Source organism: Dipteris shenzhenensis, chromosome 32 (assembly GCF_047967505.1).
Source record: "Dipteris shenzhenensis isolate YYH24624 ecotype China chromosome 32, Dip_SZ_1.0, whole genome shotgun sequence".
Taxonomy (NCBI): Eukaryota; Viridiplantae; Streptophyta; class Polypodiopsida; order Gleicheniales; family Dipteridaceae; genus Dipteris; species Dipteris shenzhenensis.
In genome coordinates, this window is record NC_141627.1 from 2274515 (window position 1) to 2299105 (window position 24591).

General features: G+C 46.8%; 1 protein-coding gene across 1 annotated transcript in view; it reads right to left on the reverse strand.

Annotated features, from left to right (window-relative positions):
* Positions 1-24591, reverse strand: part of LOC147880170 (uncharacterized) — a 368868-nt gene that overhangs the window by 126307 nt on the left and 217970 nt on the right. The window contains exon 14 of the mRNA XM_087370364.1: positions 8578-8640. Coding sequence (XP_087226490.1) covers positions 8578-8640 — 63 coding nt within the window. The remainder of the gene's footprint in view (positions 1-8577; positions 8641-24591) is intronic.

A 24591-nucleotide genomic window follows, 5' to 3' on the forward strand; every position in this document is an offset into this window, starting at 1 on the left:
AGCTGCTGCTCCTCCCCGTGAGCTACTGCCCTCCCCTCTCCCTCTCTCAGCCAGCCCCCTCTCCCTCTCCCTCTCCCTCTCCCTCTCTCAGCCAGCCCCCTCTCCCTCTCCCTCTCCCTCGCTGCCCCCCCCCTCTCCCCCCCTCGCTGCTCCTCCTCTCCCTCCCCTCTCGCCAGCCCCCTCTCCCTCCTCCCTCACCCTCCCTCTCCCCTTCCTCCTCCCCGCCCTCCCTCTCCCCCCCCCTGCTACCCCCTACCTCTCCCTCCCCACCCAACCTCTCCCCCACCCGTTAGCTCCCCTGCCCCCCTTCTCCTCCCCCGTCCCCTCCCCCGTCATCCCTCTCACTCGCCAGCCCCCCCCCCGCTGCCCCCCTCCCCGCTGCCCCTTTCTCCTCTCCCCTCCCCCGCTGCCCCCCTCCCCGCTGCCCCCTTCTCCTCCACCCTCCCTCTCCCCCGCCAGCCCCCCACCCCCTTCTCCTCCCCCCCCTCGCCCTCCCTCTCCCCCCCCGCTGCTCTCCCCTCCCCGCTGCCCCCTTCTCCTCCGCCCTCCCTCTCCCCCGCCAGCCCCCCCGCCCCCTTCTCCTCCCCCACCCCCCGCTGCTCTCCCCCCCAAGGTGACACCCCCTCCCCCCCTCCCGGGGGGGGGGGGAAGAGTATTATAAATAATTTAAAAAAAAAACCTCCTCCCTCTCCCTCCCCGCCCCCTTCCTCCCTATCTCAGCTCCCCACACCTCCCCCTCAGCCTACCTCCTTCTCCCCTCTCTTTCTCCTTCTTCCTGCCCCTCTCTTTCCCTTCCCTTCCCCTCTCTCCTACCCTCTCTTTCTCCTTCTTCTTCCGCCCGCGTTCAGGGCGTCCTGAGCAGTAGTTTCACGAACGGAGCTTTTTCAGTGCTGGAATCGGCCTTTTCACATCGATTGGCGAAAAGATCCCCATTCAGCCAATCTCCGTCCACCTCCACCGGCCGCGAGAACTATCATTTTTTCAGAAGACGAGCTGCAGCAGCTCAAGAAAGATGTGGAATTAGAGGGCACCACATCACTTTCGCCCGCATCTTTGGGTCACACCCTTCCAAATCACAGGCTAGAGACTGGATGCTGGCGGCGTTACCAGGAGACCTCGCCCCTCACCTTAGGGATATTCGACTTTTGGGACGTGGATTCTTCCAAGTGATTTTCGACTCCCACGAGTCCACAACCCTTGTTCTCAAAGCTAATCCCCTGGCTTTGGGTTCAAGGAGGATCTTTCTTTTGCCCTACACTTGGGCTTTGATCCGGTCGAGGAGGACAGGTAGGTTACATCACTATTCATTAGGTTTCCTGGTCTTCCTCAGGTCTACCATCGACTGCTTGCCACTATCGGAGCCACATTCGGAGTGGTCACGGAGATCCCCTCCCTTCCTAGCATGCCTTCTTCCTTGGCAGAGGCAGTCAGTGCCGATGGGGTGCCTCGTGTTAGGGTCATTGTCTCTGACCCTAACATCTCATATGACCCACATTATGCTTCAGCATCCAGACGGCTCTCTCTGTCGACAGAGAGTCAAGATTTCAGGTAGACAGGACCAGTGCAGGATTTGCAGGACCCTTGGGCACTTTGCTAGAGACTTCCCAAGGAAGAGAAAAAGACCCAAGAGGTCTTCTGGTGTGGCTCCTTCACGTACTCCCACGACTGCACCTCCCTAGCACCCTGTACCACGCACTCATTGCAGATTCTTGGATCATTGGTGGCGACTTCAACATGGTTGAGTTGCCTTCAGACAAAAAGGGAGGCAGACAGTGTGGAATTCATTCTTTGGAGAGGGAAGCCTGGGATGCCTTTCTCTTTCAGTTCAATGGCAGAGACACTTGGTTGGATGATGCCTTTCATATTATGTCACAGTAACTCCTGTACTCTTGGTCTAACAGGAGAATACACATACCCATTCATGCACGGATTGACAGATTTTATGTAGACGATTGGGCACTTGACAAAGGAGGATCTGTATGCATTTCTACTGGGGTTTCCACCTCAGATCATTTTCCAGTGGTGTTGCAGATTCTTGAGCCTCATCGGAGAGGACTGCCAGTGTCAGGATTCCGGATGCTTTTTATGCACAGGAGAGCCTCACGGAGGATATTTTACAGATTTGGGTTTCTCACATACAGGGTGGAGCTGTCCATCCATCTCAGGTAGCTGCAGCGTTATCCGCAATTAGTGACTATTATCATTCAGTCGCTGATTCTACGAGACGTGAGATTCTCAGATGTGAGATTGGTATACGCTAGTAGTTAGCATCCCTTCAGAGAGAAGAGCAGAAGAGGCCCACAGATGCTTGGATTCAGGAGCGCCTTGCTGCAGCAAGGGCTCATTTGCAGACATTGTTGGATCAGAGAGCAGAGTATGCCTTTCATGCACGGGAATCAATTTGGATTCAGATGGGTGGCAGGGTCAACAAACACTTTTTCTCTACTCATGGGCCCAGACATAGTAGAGATAGTGTTTTGCAGCTTGTTGACTCAGACGGGGTTTTACAGTCAGATCCTGATGCTGTCATGCGTGTAGCTTCAGATTTTTTTGCATCCCTTCTTACTGCAGATCCAGGCACACGGGCCATTGATGATGCCAAAGAGGTTATTTGGCAATTTATCCCTATATTGGTGAAGGATGAGATGTATGTTTCTCTGGATGCACCTTTCACCAATGCCAAATTCAAGACTGCATTACTTGCCCTTCACAAGGGCAAGTGCCCAGGTTCAGATGGACTTACCCCCTTCTTTTTTATTAGTCATTACATCAGCCCTGCAGGGCGTGTGGGACTCTAGTGAGATGCCGGACTCACTCATAGATGGTCTCATTCATCTCATCCCAAAGGGGGGTAATAAGAATCTTGTGTCTCAATGGAGACCCATCACTCTTTTGGGCACTTTTTAAAAGATTCTGGCGATAGCCATCAGTCTGCGGCTACAGGTTTTTCTTCCAAATTTGATTCATGACATGCAGACAGGGTTTGTGCATGGCAGAAGTATTTTTATAATATTTTCTCATTTTGGGAGGCCTCAAAATGGGCCATGTAGAGCCGCCAGAGATTGGCCATTCTACTCTTGGACTTTGAGAAAGCTTACGACAGAGTAGACTGGGATTTCTTAGAGGGTACTCTATCTCGCTTTGGTTTTTCAGATGCATGGATTAGAGGAGTATCCTTTCTCTACAGATCAGCCCATAGCCAGTTGCTCATTGGGGGGGTAAGAGGGGACAGGTTTCAGATTTCCAGACCGTCCGCCAAGGATGTCCTCTTGCCCCTTTTCTTATTCTGTTTGTGGTGAAAGCTATGAGTATCTACATTAGATCTCAAGCTGATATTTATGGGTTGAGGCTTCCTATTCGTCGGGAAGAAGATCTCCTGGGTAGTGAGTTGGCAGATGACACAACTGGTTTTTTGGATGCCTCCCCCAGGACACTCACTTCCTTCCGGACAGCCTTGGATTTGTTTTGCACGGCTGTAGGTGCACACATTAATTGGCATAAATCCAGTGGTTTTTGGATTTGCGAGGATGACACCCCGGATTGGGGTAATGATATTGGCTTTACTTGGGTACAGAGGGGCATCTCCGTCAGATATTTGGGCTGCCAGGTTAGGGTGGGCATCTCTCCCTCGCAACAGTTTGCTCCGGTGTTGGAAAGCATCAGAAGAAAGGTCCTTTTCTGGAGCTCAGCCAAACTTGACTTGGCCTCCAGGGTGGTGGTGATTAACCAGGTTCTTCTAGCCACAGCATGGTTTGTATGCTCTTGTTGGTGCCACTCTAGGGATTGTATCACTCAGCTTAAGAGGCTTGTACGAAACTTTTTATGGAGTGATCTAGATGGCACAACGGATGTTACAGCCAGGGTGGCTTGGGAGACCTTGATTCTTCCTACAAGAGAAGGGGGTTTGAATATCATCGACCCAGATCTACAGTGCAGAGCTTTACTCTGCAAGTTTGTGGTGAAAGGGCTTATTCCAGGACAAGAGCCTTGGAAGGATTTTTTTATCATATGCATACAGTCTCGCACGCCCACTTCAAGAGAGGATTGGACACACAGTACTAGATGGGTTTTCACCACAGCCCACCTCAGGTCTCCCTCTTTCCCTCTTATGGTTGCTATCCTGAAAGGATGGGCCAGCTTCAGGAGTACTCTTCGCAGGATTCCCCCATCCACCCGTGAAGAGATTGAAGGGCAGCCTATCATGTGGACTGACAGGATTTTGGATGAGCTTGGCAGACCACTTGAAGCTTCTCCTTACATGCAGTGGCCAAGATGGGAGAGGGGCCCTGCATCTACAGTGGAAGCATGGAAAGCATTCAGGAAGCTTCCTGGAGACCAATAGGCCCAGATGGTTCTTAATCTCAGAGGGAGTGTAGGGAGAGTCCAACAGATTGATGCAGCCTTGCCCTTGGATTGGGTGGACACAGATGACATGCCTATTACTTGCTCCATCTGGATGGGGGCATTTTCTAGATTGGGAGTTCCTTTATAGGTGATTGCTTTTCTTGACCCACATGAGGATGCCTTAGTATTTGATGTTTCTTCGGGGGGCAGGCTGTCCAGATCCACACACGATATCTTGTTGGAGGTACCATTTCAGCCAGTCAGGATAGTGGGCTTCATGGAGCATGGCTCTCTTTCACAGTGATACTTGGATCCTGACCCGCTTCTCCTCGCCCTTGGCTCATGGAGGCTGTGGCTCTATGGAGGTGTCCCAATTAAGTTTTTGCAGTGGGACCCTGGGGAATGGGAATGGATAGATGAAGGGCACCCAGAGAAGGGCATCCCCTTCTTTTGTTATACGGTCAGTAATGCTAGGAAATTCCAGCTCAGCTCTAGGGGTTGGAAGCCTACCAGAGCTCCTCATTGGGAGAATGTTACGCTCTAGCCGAGGTAGCATGACCTCGGAAGAATCAGTCGACATTTCCCTTAAAGGATCTATGTTTGTTATTCTTTGTTTGCGCTTCATGTAAATGATCGGGAGGGAATTAATGTCAAGGTCCTAGGTGAGGGTTGATAGCACCAGACTAGCTAGATCTAAGGCTAAGGGCCTAATGCAAGGAATGTGCCTAGGGGCAAAGGATATTAAAGCATCCCAAGAGAGGGGTGAAATGTTGCATTAGGAAGGACCTGTGATGATGACATGTGGCATCTAGATCCATCTAGGGAGATGGGGCTTGTTGAAGCTAGAGAGAGAAGAGAATGAACTATTCACGTATGCTTTGGATTTTGGAATTGTCTCTGTCAGCTCTCATGCTTCAGCAAGGTTGGCTGGTAGGAAAGATATGGTGCTATTCCCGTGATCTGTCTGTAGTTAGAAGTCAGTGTCTAACAGAGAAATTTTAGATTTCTGCTGACTTGCAGAGAATTTTTTGGCAGAGGCTCTGGAAATCCCACTGGAATAGAAAAATCACTCTCTTATTTTGGCTTTTTATTTATGGTGGGATAGCAGTGAACCATTGGAGATCCAAGTTCTTAGCTGACCCTTCTTGCCTTCGCTGCCTTTCTGCTTTGGAGACAATACAGCACTACCTATGGGATTGCAGACAGGTGAGAATCATATGGAAGGGGATTGCAAGACTTTTTAGTACTTTTGTTCGCCTACCTTTCTATATGACCTGGGGATCAATGGCTTGGCTTACTCTTTCAGGGCCCCAGGTATTTTTTGAGAGACTTGACTCCTCTTGGGCTCTTCACATCCGACGACACCTTGTGGAGTCATGCTCTCTAAAGGATGTTCTGGCCACTCTTTTCAGGGCTGCTCACTCCTCGGTCGACTCTCCATGGGAGATCCCAGCTAGCATTGCAGCATGGCACATTTGGAGAGCCAGGTGCACTGAGGCTTTGGAGGGTTCTCATGTTCACCTTTCTCAGATCTTGGCCAGTACTTGGACAGATAACTTGGACAGATACGATACACACTCTGATGGCCATTTGGGCGACTATGCAAGGATCATCTCGAGCAGCCTCCTCTAGGAGAGTTACTTTTCTCAGAGATTGGAGAGACTCTCCCTTCTTTGCTGAGACTTCTACAGGGTTGAGATGGCATTTTCAGCCTCAGCCTTGGTTTCTTTCTATCTCATTCCTCTGAGGGAGAGGGGAAGTGAAGGGGGCAGGAGGAGGGGAGAGGAGGGGAGGGTAGAGGAGAGGAGGAGTGGAGGAGAGAGGGGGGGGGAGTGAGGAAACAGTGCACGGGGGGGGGGGGCATGCAGCAGCGCGGGGGAGGGGGGGGCTGCGCAGGCAACAGCATGGGGGGGGAGGGGCTGTAGCAGCGCACGGGCGAGGGGCTGGCAGTAGCATGGGGGGTAGGAAAGGGGAGAGAGGGAGGGGAGGTGGGGGGAAGCAGTAGGTAGGGGGGAGGGGAGGGAGGAGGCAGCAAGGAGGGGAGGAAGGGGGCGGCAAGGAGGGGAGCAGGAAGGAGGAAGGGCAACAGGAGGAGCGGGGAGCAGGGGAGGCGGGGGGGAGCAGGTAGAGGAGAGGGGAGGGAGGAGGCATCAAGGAGGGGAGGGAGGGGGCAGCAAAGAGGGGAGCAGGAAGGAGGAAGGGCAGCAAGAGGAGTGGGGAGCAGCAGCTTATGTGTTCTTACTCACTTATGCATTCGATTCAGTTCGAGGGAAGGTGATGAAACTTGCAAAGACAAGAAACTTGAATCTGATGAAAATAAAATTCTAGCATGGGAAATTCTCAATGAAAAAGGTCTTTCTATCATTGGTTTGGGTTTGTTTAATGACGTTATTCATCACTTGCATTTTGATGACACTGTACATGAATTGTGGGACAAGCTAGAGCGCATATTTGGCAACAAAATTATCAATTCCAAAGTATTTCCTAGACATGCATACTTTAAGCTCCATATGAAGCATGAAGATTCTCTTAATGCTCATTTAAATCATATTGAATCCCTCATCACCCGACTTGCTGCTTTGAAGGCCCCTGTTGGGGAAGCTGATAGGGTGTCTGCCCTCCTTTCCATCATTGAGGATATTCCTCAGTATCATGATATCATACCTGCGCTTTGTGTAGCACGAGATATGTCCTTTTGTGAAATGGTTGCAATGCTTCTCGATCATGAACGAAGGCACAAGGATGTCCATGAGGAGCATATATTATATTCCAAGGGTACGAAACCATTCAAACCTTTCAAATGTACATATTATAAGAAGTTTGGCCATATAGAGGACCGTTGTTTTCAGAAGCTTGGCAAACAACAATCCAAGGAGCATGCTAACTTGGTTGTTGTATGCAATTGCCACTAGTGAAGAAGAAGAAGATGACACTCTGACACAAACTTTCTTCTAAAATATGTCCATGAGCTTGATATATATGGGTACTCTGCCCTAGGTAGTCCCCAAAAAATTGAATGTAATAATGTCTTTTTGTTAATAAAGGTTTTCAGGCCTGGATAGTCCTCCTAAAATGATGTTTTGCTATCTATGGTGTGTGGCTCTATGTCACCCTATGTTGGAGCCAGAACGGGGATGTATTGTGGGAGCCATGTATTGGCTTTGATAGGGTCTCTTTATCAAGCTTGGCCGAGTTCCAAGACTTTGGTGTATTCCTAGACCTATGAGCTGGTCATATAGCCATGCTAAGACATGAGTCTCTAAGTCATGTTGAGTCTCAAGCCATGAGATTGCTTGGATCAACCTCTGAACATGCTGACTTTAGCCTTTGAGTTACTTGGGGTGCACAGATCCATAGTGCGTCATTGTCATGTTCTGTTCTTTGTTTAATTCCAGTAGTCTCTCACCTTTCCTTCATGGGGGGGTGTTAGAACATGAAGTCAGGTTAAGTGTGTTTTAGTGTGTTCTACTAGGAGTTGTAGTAGAGTCTGATGTGTGAGTGCCACGTGTCATATTGGGAGATATCCCATATACACTTTGGTATTCTAGTGTGTGTCTATCCTATATTTATTGTACTGGTGTGTCACATCAACACACATCAAGGAGTCAAGCTTATCAATGTGAGCCTTCCCGTTTTGGTCTATTGCTCATTCCATTTCCTTCACTTTCATTATTTTTCCATTTGAGTATTATCTTCTCTCTCCCTCTCCCTCACCCTCACCTCCATGTTCTTTCAAAAAAGAAGCTTAGATATACTCTCCAAAAGAGTTTATTGGTGAGCCCTTATGGAACTAGGCATTTGAAGGCATTTTCTGTTCCAGCTTTTGCAAGGCTGCAACTACTAAGTTTAGGAAAACTTCAATGGTTCAATTAAAAAATCAAGCAGTGTGGAACCTTGCAAGAAAGTTATAAAAGTCCAACATACATTGGCTTACACATCAAAAAATCTCAAATTGAGGGGGATTTCAAGAATTACTCTTTGACCCACTTGACCAACTAACAATTGAAGAGCAAAATAATAATTGAATGGGGGGGTATTTCAAGAGTTACTCTTTGCCCCAATAGAGAAACCATTAATAGAACAGCAATGGAAGAATCACATTGAGGGGTAGTTCAAGCATTCTCCATACCATCTAACAATAGCATAGAAATACAAGAATTAAACTGAGATAAATATAGGTTAGGTTATTTCCCAATCCATGCTAGCACATTGAAAATGCAAACATGTAGTTACCTGCTGACGGACGGCTGCATGATGACCAAAGCAAAGATTGACTTGACCAAGATGTTGTATCACCTACAAGAATCAGAGAGTAAATATATAAACAAATATTTAAATGTAAATATAAATATAAATGTGTGTGTGTGTGTGTGTGTGGTCTTTGGCATTCACCCATAGAGGCACGAGTTTGATCTTTTTTACACATGGGTTAGATATTGGGGAATTTGGACTCTCTGGAAAGACAAAAATCATAAGAGTCTTTGGAGATTCTAATTTTTCCATGTTTCACTTTTTTTGGATGTCGCTCACGCAATCTCCTATGATTTCCTGTCTATTCGTTAGACAGATTACTCAATTTACTTGTCTTACAATGAGATCTACTGATATTGTAATTACATGTCTCCTCTTTGGAAACTGGTTTTTGAAATATAAACATACAATAATTCACCTTTAAAAAAAGATCATGTGTGTGTGGTTGTTGTCTCGTGCTTGTAGCATTTGACTGTACATGAGCACTATGTAGTGGATGTCTTTCCCTATTTTAGATCTTCTTCGTATCAATCTCTTTAGAATGCTCATTTTCATGGAGACCTTCCTCTAGCCCAGTTAGAAATCTTTTAGTACCACTTACATTTTTTTGAATGAAATATCTCTTTTACAAAAAGAAATGTGTGTGTGTGTGTGCGCCTGTACTTTATCTCCTAGACCATGCAGTGTTTTGGTTTTGGGGTTAACATGAAACATGTTATCTATTGTGTGTTGGTCCTCCCTCCATACAAGAACTCACCCCCTGTGCCCCGGATTCACCTTAGACGTGATGCTACGGATGCCTCTACCCGCATCCCCCCAATTATAGATCATGAGGGGCCTTCCAATGCTTCATCCCCTACTAGAGATACCCTTGATCCTCCCGTTGACAGGACCAATGATGATGCTCATTTTGACTCTCAGACTCCTGGCCCCTCTTGGTGCAGACCCTTTGCTCCTCATTCTACCTCCATCGATAGAGGCAAGGGGGTTGCCCCTCTGTCACCCTCACCATCTTCGAGTGCGGGCATTCTTCATACTCCTTAACAAGGCTTAATTCACATGAACTCATTCTCTTTACTGGCATATATGGAGGAAATTGGGGAGGACGAGTTTGTTCTGTCTACCTTTAGGAATGTTATTCTAGGAATTCCTATTGACAGAGCATCCCCCTTCGTAGGTGTAGGCGTTCTTTCTCCAATGGATTTTGCTCCCCTTGGCAAGGGGGATCATACTCAAGAGGGATTTTTTTCAGCTACCAGGTCAGATAAGGTTTTCATTTGACTCCCCTACAATGATGAGGATCGTTAGATGGAACATACAGGGCCTAGGTGGCATGCCACATCGTCACCATAGGCAGCTGATTCGTAATCAGCTACATCCAAGTGTTACTGGGGGACCTATTGGTATTCTTTTTGTTCAAGAGCACCAACTAGATGCCAGAGACTATGCCAAGTCGGTGAAACTTCTTTCGGGTCATACCTTTGGTCACCTACCTTGGACACTAGGGGAGATACTTGCATTTCATTTTTACAGTCTTTTTCCTCCTTGGTTGTTGAACACAGAATGATCATTTCCTCTAGATCTCAGTGGATTATTCTCTTGATTAGGAGACGCAAGGTTGGCTTTCTTAACCTTTATGCCCCCAACAATAGATGATACTATGTCCTTATGTGGAAGGAGCTGCTCTCTTGGGCCCTCATTACAAATTCATGGGTGATTGGAGGTGACTTCAACATGGCTGAGTTGCCTTCTAATAAAAAAGGGGGTGGAGAGGGAGGCATTTACTTTGTGGAGAGAGCAGCCTAGAATGCCTTCTTGTTTCGTTTCAGTGAAAGAGATGCTTGGATTGATGATGCCTTTCACATTCACGCTCAATCTCTCCTGTTTTTGTGGTTCAACAGGAGACAACAGATGCCTATATATGCACGGATTGATAGATTTTATGTTGATTATTGGGCTTTGGACATAGGTGGGTCACTATGCATTGCCTCTGGTGTTTCTACTTCAGACCACTTTCCGGTAGCAGTATTAATGATTTCTAAGTCTCACTTAAGGAATGCTCTTCCAATATGGGATTCTGGATGCCTTTTATGCAGAGAAGGATCTCAGAGAGGCAACTTTATAGATATAGATGTCACATATGTAAGGTGGAGTGCCATCTCCTTCACGTATGGTTACACCCTCGCTGGTATTAGCAACATTTATCATTCGGTCGCCATTAACAAGAGACCGGAGATTTTTAGATGAGATATTGGTATTTGCCACTAATTGGTAGCAATTGGCAGACTTGCTGAGGGCAGCAATTGATATTTGCTAGCAATTGGCAGACCTGTTGAGGGCAGAGCAGAAAAGGCCTACAAATGCTTGGATTTAGGAGCGCGTTGCTATAGCAAGGGCTCAACTGCAAATATTGCTTGATCAGAGAGCAGACTATGTCTTTTATGTCCAAGAGTCATTCTTGACTCAGATGGGGGGTAGCGTCAATAAACACTTCTTCGCTACTCTTGGCTCCAGACATAGTAGAGAGAGTGTTTCGCACCTTATTGACTCAGACAGGATTTTGCAAATAGATCTAGATAGTGGAGACAGGTTGTGAACACAAGTGAGCAAGAGTGCACACACAAGAAAGCTCCAATAGAAATGTTCAAATGAAACAATACAAGTACTTGGTATATATAGTACCCAAACACTACTGGTCAAACATAGGGTTGAATTTATGCCTACAATACCATATCTTTGCAACCCCCCTTGACATTGTGAGAATATCTTTGATCCCCAAGCCATCTCGATGTCGTAATAAAAGATCTGTTGACAGGGCTTTGGTGCAGATATTCGCCACATTGTCCTCAGATGGACAATAGATGAGATCCATGAAGCCATCGTAAATAAAATCCCGTATATAATGATAATGATTTTCAATGTGTTTCATGCGAGCATGAAAGATAGGATTGTTGGCTATGGCAATGCAACTCTGGCTGTCCCAGAAGATAGAGTTTTCTTCGCCATCTTGTGCATGATGCAAGTCATGCAAAAGCTTCCTTAACCACATTAACTCAGTAGTGGCTGAATTTGCAGCTTTGTACTCTACTTCACTAGAGGAAAGAGAGACTCGCTCTTGCTTCTTACTGAGCCATGAGATACAGGCTGAACCCAATGAGAAGCAATAGCCAGTAGTGGACCGTCTATCGTCAATGTCCCCTGACCAATCTGAGTGGGTGAAACCACTCAGCTCTAGATTACAATCCGAAGCATAATGCAAGCCAAGAGAGAGAGTGCCATGGACATATCTGAGAACCCTCTTTGTTGCATTCCAATGTGTGATTGTGGGACAATGCATGAATTGGTTCAAAAGCCCTGTGGCATAGGCAATATCAAGCCGTGTGGAGCATAGATATATCAAACTGCCAACCAACTGCCTATACGAAGTCCCATCAAACTTTTTAGCAGTATCATGCCTACTCAGCTTGAGTCCCTTTTCCAATGGAGTAGCCACAGGCTTACAGTTCTCCATTTTAAATTTCTGCAACAACCCCTTCGAATACTTTGTTTGTGACATAGAAATCCTGCCAAAACTCAATGCCAAGACAATAATGCAATAGGCCCAAATCTGTCATGTCAAAGTTGTGACATAAAGCGGACTGCACTGCTGTAATTTGCTGCAAATCACTGCCAGTGATTATGATGCCATCCACATATAGTACCAACATGACCAATTCTGATTTTTGCTGCAGAACATACAGATTTGGCTCTGTATGAGAGTTGATGAAGCCCTAGGACATCAAAAACTGATGTATCTTCTATATAGAGCCTTCCTGAGCTTGCATACCTTGTGCTCTTGTCCCTTCACCTCATGTATATAGACCTCCTCTTTAAGATCTCAATTGAGGAAAGCGGTCTTGACATCCATTTGGTACACTAACCAACCATAAAACACAGCAAGAGAGATGACAGAACGAATGGTGGTCATCTTGGCCACTAGAGCAAAAGTCTCCTCATAATCTATCCCCTCCTCTTGTGCATACCCCTTGGCAACCAGACGGGCTTTGTATTTCTCAACTGTGCCATCTAAATGGTATTTCACCTTATAAATCCATTTCATGCCAACCACATTTTTCCCAATGGGCGCATCAACCAAGTCCCATGTGGCATTCTTCTCAATGGATTTAATCTCAGCTTCCATAGCTTTCTACCATGCCGGATTATGTTGAGCATTGCCACTTCTCAATGGATTTAATCTCAGCTTCCATAGCTTTCTACCATGTCGGATTATGTTGAGCATCCTTGAAGCTCTGAGGCTCATTTTCAGCTTCCATCTCACCAAGGTCATCAAAGCAAAATTAACCTTTTTCTGATTTTTCTGAGTGCTGGCCCTGGTTTTTCCCAAAGTAGGCTGTTCCTTAGCATCTTGAATGGCCAACCTTGCCCAACATGGAATAGATTTCTTTGCTGTACCACTCGGGGCTGCATCAAAATCTTTAGTGGCCTCACGACATTGATAATGCCTCCAAACATGAGGTTGTCTATTCTCATTAATTGGCTGCAAATCTGAAACATTTGAGGGAGAGCCATCCTCAACATGTGGCAATCCATTTGAACTATGAGAAGTAGAAGGGGAAGCATCAAGAGACTCCATCTCATCATCCTCAAACTGGATGATGTCCAAAGGGGTGTCATCGTATGGTGGCAAGTTTGCACTAGCGGGTTGCATGCACTCATTCTCAGCAAAGAGAACATCTCTGCTGATGATTACCTTCCTGGTAGCGGGATTATAAAGCCTAAATCCCTTGCTTTCAGTGCTATACCCCACGAAAATGCATTTGACACTCTTTGTTGGAACTGTGGGGAGACACGAAGTGGATAAAGAACACGAGAGTGTAATCCACACACAAAGCTCCATTGAATAGTTCAACAAAACAAGTACAAGACTTGGGATACCAACATATTCCCATTAAGCTTGATAATGGCAAAGTCAAGTATATTCATGATGTTTGGTATGTTCTAGAGTTGCGGAAGAATCTTATTTCAGTTCCATCCATAGCTCATGATCAGATGCATGCTGAGCTACAAAAAGATGCCTAAAGTATTTTGGGGCGATGCTGTAGTTACACCAAAATAGATGTCCAACTAAAGCATTGGTGAATCGGACTCCGTTTGAGGCATTCTATGGATATAAGCCAAAGGTTAGCCACTTCAGAATTTTTGGATCAATGGCATATGCATTAGTACCAAATCAACACAGATTCAAGCTTGATGATAAGGGAATCAAATGCATATTTGTGGGTTATAGTAGTGAAAGCAAGGGCTATATGCTTTACAATCCTGAAACACGGAATATTATCATAAGCAAAGATGTTGCTTTCAATGAAAATGATTGCTTTATGCCTAATGATTTACATATATGCCCATTGAGGACACTACACCTTTGGATATTGTTCATTTTGAGTCAAAAGATATGCCATCACATGTGTCTAACACACCAAGTTCTTCCTCCACTACATTTGGAGAAATTCCCCATACTGATGAAGGTAGCACTTCTGAAATTTCAGTTCAGAAATCAGTCAATGAAAATCAACCTAGTGTCTATGAAAGGAGGAGGGTAAAATTTGCAGATCAGTCTCAGCCTGCTGCAGCTAGTCAGCCCCTTCCTAGATGGGCTTGGGCTACCATTTAGGATGCACAAAATCAGCCTGTGTTGGGGAGAACAAGGTCTAGCACAAAATCAGGTCAATTATGCCTTGATGAGCACAGTTATGGAAGCTGAAATTGAACCTTAGTGTTTTGAGGATGCTCAGGGACACCCATTATGGGAAGATGCTATGAAATCTGAAATTCAGTCCATTGAAAAGAATGCCACTTGGGAATTGGTTGACCTCCCTGTTGGGAAGAATGTGGTTGGCACCAAGTGAATTTATAAGTTGAAATATCACTCTGATGGCAAAGTTGAGAAACATAAAGCCCGTTTAGTTGCCAAGGGGTATAGTCAGGAGGAAGGAATTGACTATGAGGAGACTTTTGCTCCTGTAGCCAAGATGACAACCATTCGGACTGTCATTTCTCTTGCTGCAAGTTACGGTCGGCCTATCTATCAGATGGATGTGAAGACGGCCTTCTTGAATGGAGACCTAAAGGAAGAGGTCTATGTGCAGCAGCCCCAAGGTCTTGTGGTTAAGGGATAGGAACAAAAGGTATGCAAGCTTCGCAAAGCTTTATATGGGCTGAAACAAGCACCTCGGGCTCGGTACCATAAAATCCATCAGTTCTTGTTATCACAGGGCTTTGTTAGCACTCATACTGAGCAAAATCTCTATGTGCTTCAAGAAAAATCAGAAATCATCATTATTATTCTTTATGTGGATGATATCATGCTTACTGGCACTGATGAGGGGAATATTGCATCAGTAAAATCAGCTTTGTCTCAGTCATTTGATATGACAGACTTGGGTTTACTGCACTATTTTTTGGGCATTGAGTTTTGGAAAACTCAAGATGGTATTTTCATGTCCCAAGTATAGCATGAAAACCCTAGACTAGAATAACTTAGACCAAGTCTAGCCTACAATAACATACCATTGTATGTTCTATCAAATCCCCCCTCAATGGTATGGCTGAAGTACTCTGGAAATGCCTCAGAAGTACCTAGGGTACCTAAAGTACCATGGTTGCACACATTCATCCAACAGGATATAGCAACCTATGGGAGTATACAAGAAAAACAATGTCATTTTGCAACCCACCTTGACATTGTTGTAATGTCTTTGATTCCCAAGCCTGTTCGATGACATACAAACACTTTTGCTGCGATACCAATTGTTGGCACTGTGGGGAGACACGAAGTGGATAAAGAACATGAGAGTGTAGTCCACACACAAAGCTCCACTGAATAGTTCAACCATTTGATTACTGTGCAAGTATGCCAATGCTCTATAATGTGCATGACCAAATCTAGCATGCCATAAATCACATGAGATGCATTAGACGCAGCCAAGGCATGCTGCACATGGGGCTTAGCATCCAACTTATAAAGACCCTTATCATAAGTGCCAGTGGCAACCACTGCATATCCCTTTCTAGGATCTTTAATTCGGCATTGATCATCCTGAAACTCCACAAGCATGTGCTGATCATGAGCTATGGATGGAACTGAAATAAGATTCTTCCGCAACTCTGGAACATACCAAACATCACGAATATACTTGACTTTGCCATTATCAAGCTTAATGGGAATATGTCCCACTCCTGTAATGTCTTGAGAAGCATCATTGGCACAAGTAACCTGCCGCCCATACACAGGTTTGATGCTCTCAAACCACTCCTTATGAGGAGTCATATGCTGTGAAGCACTGCTATCCAAATACCAATTCTCATTCACATTAAGTGAATAGGCATCATCATTATTGCTATGAGCAATAGCATGATCACAATCACAATCACAATCCCCCCTAGAAGATATTTTAGAGAGTGTGGCTGCAAATACAAAATCCTGATCATCCTGAGCAAAGTGTGCATGTGAGCCAGATGCATTGTTCTCAGTATGAGCCACAAAATTACTGTTTGAGTTGTCTTGCCTCTTCTTCTCATTTGCAATGAGTTTCTAACATTCTACAATGTAATGGCCTGGCTTCTTGCAGTAATTGCATCTGCCCTTTTTCACCTTAGCATCTTTGCTTGATCCAGCATTATTGGTACTATTATTTGCCCCTTGTGGCTGGTTGTTTTTAGGATTATATTTCTGAAATTTCCCCCTCTCCCTAGTGGCTAGAGCTTGTTCACTGCCATGAGAGCCACGAGAAAAATTATGAGCTCTTTCTTCTTCCTGCAATAACAAACCAACCAATTCTTCAAAAAAAATAGATGCAGCCTTGAGAGTGATGCTCAATGATGTAGCAAATGTACTATATGAAGGAGCAAGACTATTAAGAGTGATAAAGACCAATCTCTTCTCTTCAATCTCCTCATCAACATTTGCAAGCTGATCTCGCAAATCTGTAATTTTTGCTACATGCTCTGTGATGGTTTGACCATCAGTCATTTTCAGATCCTTAAGCCGATTGTTGAGTGCAATCACCCTGGCCATATTCTTAACATTATGCATATGGGACAACTTGTCCCAAGCATCCTTAGAAGAAGTAAAAGACTTACTAGTCTTCATGATGTGCCTCTTCACTGACAAGGAAATCAAAGAAAGTGCTTGAGCATTGCGACGGTCAAACTTCTTTTGCTCCTCAGAAAGAGGATGAGATGAGCTAGCAATAGAACCTTGACTACTAGGAGTACCAGAAGTAGTCACAGGCCTAATTTCATCTCCATTAACAATATCCCAAAGGCCTTTTCCAACCAAAATATTCATCAGCATAAAACACCACAAGGCATAGTTTGATCCATCTAACTATCCGCTTCAGTCAAGGTGCCCAAATTCTCACAAAGAGACATGATTGCACTTCACAAGTAACCTGAAAATAAAATGCAAATATAGATAGCAAATCTGCCCCAAAGGTGTTGTCACAAAGCACAATTTCCTTCCGGAATCACAAGGCAAAATGGGCAATAGTATTTGCTCTGTAAGTATTCTCAACTTTCAGCCCAACAAAGGCTCGATAAGCATCAACCAAAGGTATAAAATCTGAAGCGAATGTTTGCTTAAAAGGCATCCAATGATAGCATTCACTGTTAGTCAGCCTTTGGCTCAAAATGCATCCAATAACTTGCCCCCATTTCTGATTTTTGTCTGCTGCGTGTAAAATATCATAAGAAAAGTGATCTCCTAGTCCAAAATAGCTTCAAGATGACTCCAGAAAGAAGTCGACCAGATTTTTTTTTTTTCCCATGAAAAAGACTTCTATTAAGTAAGAACAAAAACCCGCGAGAGCAAGCTCAAAGCGGAATACATCATGAAATCATGAGAATAAATAAAAAAACCCCTCAGAGTGAGGTGGAAAGAAGCCAAGGCTGAGGCTGAAAGTGCCATCTCAACCCTGTAGTAGATTCAGAGAAGAAAGGAGAATCCTTCCATTCCCTGAAGAAAGAAGCCCTCCTAGCTGAGGCTGCACGGGAGTCCCCCTGCATACCCGTCCATACGGCCATCAGAGTGTGTACGATGTCTGTCCAGATACTAGCCAATGTGTGCGAGGGATGAACCTGAGTGCCCTCCATAGCCTCTGTGCATCTGGCTCTCCAGATATGCAAGGTTGCTATGCTCGCTAGAATCCGATGACGTCGAACCGAAATGGCCCGAGAGGAGTCAACTCCCTCATAGAAAACCTGAGGTCCTATAAGAGAAAGCCAAGCCACCGAGCCCCAAGTCATAAAAAGTGGGGAATGGGCAAAGTGACTCAAGATCCTGGCTATCCCCATCCAAATCAATCTCACCTGTCTGCAATCCCATAAGCAATGCTGAATAGACTCCGAAGCAGAAAGGCAACGAGGGCAAGTAGGGTCGGCTCCGAATCTGGATCTCCAAAGGTTCACTGCAATCCCTCCATGGATAGAAAGCCAAAAGAAGATAGTGATCTTTCTATTCCTGCGGGATTTCCAGAGCCTCCTCCAGAAGTACCTCTACTGATCCGCAGAAATACCAAAAGTCTCCCAATGAGGAACTCTGGAGGGTCTCCAACCTCTACTACTGAGCTGAAATCTCCTGGCATTACTGACCGTGTAACGAAAGAAGGGGATGCTCTTATCTCGATGCCCCGCGTCAATCCACTCCCACTCTCTGGGGTCCCACTGTAAATACCTGATGGGAACTCCTCCATAGAGCCAGAGCCTCCAAGACCCGGTGGAGAGTAGCTGGGGGTCAGGGTCTAAGAACCACTCTGAATCTGATCCCTGCATCAAAAGACCTACAACCCTGATAGGCTGAAAAGCAGACTCAAGCAAGATGTCCTCTGTGGACCTGAGCAATCTGCCACCATCCTGGACACTAAAAACCAAAGCATCCTCCTGTGCATCTCAGAAAGCTAAGACCTGAAGCGGAACCCCGCCTCTCGAGAAAGTACCTGCCCAAGTGGAGGAAGTGAGTGGCATATCATCTGTGTCTATCCAAGCCTCTGGAAGGGCTGCCTCAATCTGCAAGATCCTCCCTGCACTCCCTCTGAGATGTCCTGTCAACCTTGATTTGGTTTCCTCTGGAAGCCTACGGAAAGCTTTCCAAGATCCCAAAGAAGAAGTAGGTCCCCTCTCCCACCTAGCCCACTGCATGTAGAGTGAGGCACCCAGTGGCCTGCCAAGATCATCTAAAATACTGTCGTTCCACATGATGGGCTGCCTATCAATCTCTTCCCGGGAGGAAGGAGGAATCCTCCGAAGAGAGCTTCTGAAACTGGCCCAAGCTTTCAGAATGGCAACCATGAGAGGGGACGAAGGTGACCTGAGGTGTGTTGTGGTGAAGATCCATCTAACACTGCTCATCCAGTCTCCTCCTGAGGAAGGTGTGCACCTCTGTATGCTGCTGATAAGAAAGTCCTTCCATGGTTCCTGCCCTGGCATAATTCCTCGCACCACCATCTTGCAAAGTAAAGCTCTGCACTGTCAATCTGGATCAATAATATTGAGACCCCCATCCTGTGTAGGGAGGATGAGAAAGGCATCTGGAATCCTGATGCTGGCAGACCGGCCTCTCAAGTGAGGCTCTCAGATAGCCAGCACAACAGGGAAGTGGTCTGAAGTGGAAACCCCCGCAGCAATGCATACCGATCCATCTCTGTCTAGTGCCCAGTCATCTACATAAAATCTGTCAATGCGTGCATGAATAGGCATCTGTTGCCTCCTGTTCGACCAAGAGAACAGGAGGGACTGTGGCTGAATAAGAAAGGCATCATCACACCAAGTATCTCTGTCACAGAAATGGAAAAGGAAGGCATCCCAAGCTGCTCTCTCCAAAGAGTGAAGTCCGCCTTCTCTACCCCCTTTTTTGTCTGACGGTAACTCGACCATGTTAAAGTCACCTCCAATCACCCATGAATCCACAATGGGGGCCCAGGAGAGCAAAGTCTTCCACATAAGGACACGTTCCCCTCTAATGTTGGAGGCATATAGGTTAAGGAAGCCAACCTTACACCCTCCAATCAAAAGAATAATCCACTAAGCTCTAGAGGGGATAATGACTCCGTGCCCAACAACTAAGGGGAGAACCGACTCTGCGAAACTGAAATAGAAGTGCCTCCCCTGGTGCCCAAGGCAGGCGACCAAAAAGTATGGCCAGAAAGCAACTTGCCTGACTTGGCACAATCTCTATAATCCAGCTTGTGCTCTTGAATAAATAATATATCAATGGAACCCCCAGTAACACCTGGATGAAGCTCATCCCGGATCAGCTGTCTACGGTGGCGATGTGGGATGCCACCTAGGCCCTGTATGTTCCAACTGATAATCCTCATCGACAGGAGGATGTAGAGTGGAACACCTTACCCGACCTAGTGGCGGAAACAAACCCCTCAACAGGGGAAGACCTCCTGCTCGAGGAGGGAGGGATGGAACCAAGTGGTGGAAAATCAACAGGGGAAAGAATCCTGGCAGCAGAGTCTACTAAGGTACCCTCGTGAATTGGGGGAGGGACCTGCACACGTACTAGAACCCACTGTAGAGCGTCGCGTGTGCCTGAGGGAGGTGGGGGTCGAGGAGCAGGTGAAGGACCTGTACCACCCCCCTGTCGAGGCCGAGGAATAGGTGCTGGACCTGTACCACCACCTAACTGAGGAGGACCGCCAAGCGAAGGACGAGGAGCAAGAGCTGGGCCTGTACCACCCCTCTGTCGAGGTCGAGGGGCAAGTGCAGGGTCTAATCCACCCCCTGTCCCCCCTGTCGATGCCCTGGGGCGGTAGCTGTACCAGAGGGCTTCTTGGGCCTTTTCTTCTTCCTGGGGCAATCCCTGGCAAAGTGTCCCGAAGTCCTGCAAATCCTGCACTGGTCCTGCCTGCCTGAAATCTCCACCCTCTGGTGAAAAAAGGAACCATCCGGGCGCTGGATCATAACGTGATCCATCTTGAGGTTAGGATCCTTGCAAAGCACCCTAACTCTAGGAACCCCATCAGCCTTGGTTGCCTCTGCTGCAGCCAATGGCAACCCAGGGAGGGGTGGGATCTCAGCAACTGCGCCAAAATGCTCCCCAATAACAGAAAGAAGTCGATGGTAAACCTAGGGAAGCCCGGGGAACCTGATGAAGAGCGAGAAGATTTTCTTATCTGCCTCTACTGGGTCGAAACCAATGTAAAAGGCTTCAAAGAAGATCTTTCTGTGTCCCAGGTGTAAAAACTCAGCCTTGAGCACAGTGCTCGCAGCCTCTGGAGTGTCAAAAACAACCTGGAAAAAACCTCGTCCCAGAAGACGGACATCTAACAATCGTGGAGTGAGGTCTGGGGGGAGAGCCGCAAGCATCCAGTCTCTGGCTTGGGATCTGGAGGGGTGAGACCCAAAGATGCGTGCTAGCAACGTGGTAGAGCATTCAATCTCTACATCCTTCTTGAGCTGCTGCAACTCGTCTTTAGAGAAAGTGATAGTTTTCACGGCCGGTGGAGGTGGAGTAGGATTGGCTGATGGGGGATCCATTGCCAATCAAGGTGAGGAGGCCGACTCTAACAAATTAAAGGCTCCTTCCGTTCCAAAAAAGCTGCGGGAGAAAAGGGGGCAGAAGGAGGGGAAAGGAGGCAAGGAGGAAGCAGGGGGGAAGGGGAGGGAAGGAGGAGAGGGGTTGAGAGGGGAAAGGGGCAAGCTGAGAGGGAGGGAGGGGGGGCTGGAGGGGAGGGCTGAGAGGGAGTGGAGAAGAAGGAGAGGGAGAGGGAGAAGCAGGAGGGGAGGAGAGGGGGGGGGGGAGGGGGCAGAGAAGCAGGGAGGAGGCGGGGGGGAGCAGGCTGAGAGGTAGGGAGAGGGCTGAGAGGAAGAGAGGGGGCGGGAGAGCAGGCAGGGAGGGGGCGGAACAGCAGGGAGGGGGCGGAACAGCAGGGGGAAGGCGAAGGGCAAGCAGGGGGAGGGGGCGGAACAGGGGGAGGGGGCGGAAAGGCAGGGGGAGGGGGCGGAACAGCAGGGGGGAGGCGGCAGAAGCAGGGAGAGGGGGCGGAACAGCAGGGGGGAGGGGGCGGAAGCAGGGAGAGGGGGCGGAACAGGGGGAGGGGGCGGAAAGGCAGGGGGAGGGGACGAGGGACAGGCAGGGGGAGGGGGCGGAGCAGCAGGAAGGGGGAGGGGGCGGAGCAGCAGGGAGGGGGCGAGGGACAAGCTGAGGGGAGAGAGGGAGGGACGGGCTGAGGGAGGGGGAGCAGTAGGGGAACGGGGAGGAGAAGCAGCTCAGTCGACCAGATTTTGGGAGCTGAAACAGTCCAAAATCAGCAACAAAACTACCAAGAATGAGGTCGCCCAGCCCAAATGGTCCTCCTGGAGAAATGCGAACTGAAAATAGACTGGAAACTGATGAAAAACAGCAAGGAAATGCCAGATCTGAAGTTGTCCACGCACAGGATGCTCCAAGAAGCAGTTCGAGCTGATGTAGGGGCTGGAAACTGACAAAATCAGCAGCAAAAGGGCCGCCCAGCCTAGATGGAGCTCCTGAAGATAGGCGACTGGAAAAAAGTGCTGTAAATCAGCAAATGGAGCTGATTTTGAGGATGTCTCGCTGCAAAATATCCCAAAGACAGCAAGTCTGTAGTCACCTAGGTCCAGTAGTGACCCCGGTGAAGGCGCCCAGCTACAAGAGACTTCCAAAAAGCTGCTACAGGCAAAAACGAGCTGGCTGGACTGATTTCTTTGCAACAGAAGTGACTCTTCACGAGAGAACTGAAACCCAGGAGTGGTAGAAGCACGGGAAGCAATGTAGGAGCCACTCTCTTATACCAATTGTTGGAACTGTGGGGAGACACGAAGTGGATAGAGAACACGAGAGTGTAGTCCACCCACAAAGCTCCACTGAATAGTTCAACAAAAGAAGTACAAGACTTGGGATATATATGAAACCCAAGTATAGCGTGAAAATCCTAGACTAGAATAACTTAGACCAAGTCTAGCCTACAATACCATTACATTGTATGTTCTATCACTCTTGTCATCAAGCTTTGTCCGATGTTCATCTGGAACCAAAGCATATGCCACTGAGCCAAAAACTCTAAAATGACTAACCTTTGGCTTTAAGCCATACAAAGCCTCAATGGAGTCACATTAACCAAAGCTTTGGTAGGGCATCTGTTCTGAATGTAAGTGGCTGTCACAATTGCTTCTCCCCAAAAAGCCTTAGACTCTCTTAAATTTCAGCACGCATCTCGTCACCTCCAGAGAGTGGATTATCTTGTGGTGTGTAAGGGCATGTCAAGTGATGTTTAATCCCATTTTGCTTCAAAAATCCCTGGAATGCATGTGACATGTACTCTCCCTCTCTATCTGAGTTGAGTGTTCCAATTCTAGAATTGGTTTGGTTCTCAGCCATAGCTTTGAACTCCTGAAACCAATAGGACACCTCATATTTTTCCTTCATGAGAAAAAGCCATGTGAACCTGGAGAAGTCATCTATAAAGGTCACAAAGTACCTTGCTCCTCTATGTGTGGGAATAGTCATGGAGCCACATACATCACTGTGCACTATCTGCAACACTCTGGTTGCCTTGACCCAATTCTTGCCTTGTTTACTGAATGGCGAGTGATGCAATTTGCCAATTGCACACCCCCCCACACTTCATTTGCTGGTTGCTGCAATTTTGGCATTCCCTGAGTCATATTATTGTTATACAAATACGACAATGCCCTGTGATGGACGTGTCCAAACTTGGCATGCCATAAATCAGCCTGGGAAGTGTTTCCTACAGCCAATACCTTCTGATCATAAGGCTGAGCATCAAGCTTGTATAAGCCTCTATCATATGTGCCTGTTGCTACAACCTCATACCCTTTCTTTGGATCCTTGATCCTGCATTGGTTATCTTGAAATTCGAGCAACATATGTTGATCATGGGCAATGTTTGAAACTAAAATCAGATTTTGCCTCAAATCTGGAACATACCAAACATCTCGGATATACTTAACTTTCCCATTATTAAGCTGAATAGGAATGTGCCCAACTCCAATGATGTCTTGAGAAGCATCATTGGCACACATAACCTATCTGCCATGAACAGGTGTGATGCTCTCAAACCACTCCTGGCGAGGAATCATATTATTAGTAGCACCATTGTCAATATACCATGCATCACTTGCAACAAGGGAAGCATCTGTTGACTGATTTTCAGCATTCAAATCCCCCCTGGCATCCATCTTCTCATTAAATGCAGCAAACACAAAATCTCTATCACCTTGGGCAAGATGAGCTACACCATGTGCATTTGAAGCACGAGTTTCAGTGGGGGCAACAAAATTACTGCTAGAGCTGTCCTTTTGCCTTTTCTTTTCATTGGCAATCCTTTTCTGACACTCTGCGATGTAATGTCATGGCTTCTTGTAATAGTTGCATTTGTCCTTTTTCTATTTTTTGCTTGAATTGCTTGCATTCCCCTCCTTGGGATGAGTTGTATGGCTGTGTTTTGGCTCAAACTTTTTCTAAAGTTTGCCCTTTCCACCCATGGCAAGCGCTTGCTCACCCTGACGAGAGGCTTGGGAAAAATTTGAGCATCTCTCCTCTTCCTGCAATAAAAGCCCAACTAACTCATCGAACGAGAGTGGGACTGCCCTAAGAACAATGGTCAATGAAGTGACAAATGTGCCATATGAGGGTGCTAAGCTATTGAGAGTAATAGACACGAGCTTCTTGTCTTCTATTTCCTCATCAATACTTAACGAGCTGATCATGTAGATCAGCGATGTTGGCAATATGATTAGTGATGGCTTGGCCTTCCTGCATGTTGAGATCCTTGAGTTGATTTATCAAGGCAATGGCCCTTGCCTCATTCTTAACATGATACATGTTTGCCAAACTTTCCCATGCTGCGTTTGCATCCTTGCATGACTCATCATAATGTGCCTCTTCACATTTGTGGCAATCAAAAATTGCAGGGGTCAAACTTCTTATGCTCCTCCGTCGATGCTATGGGA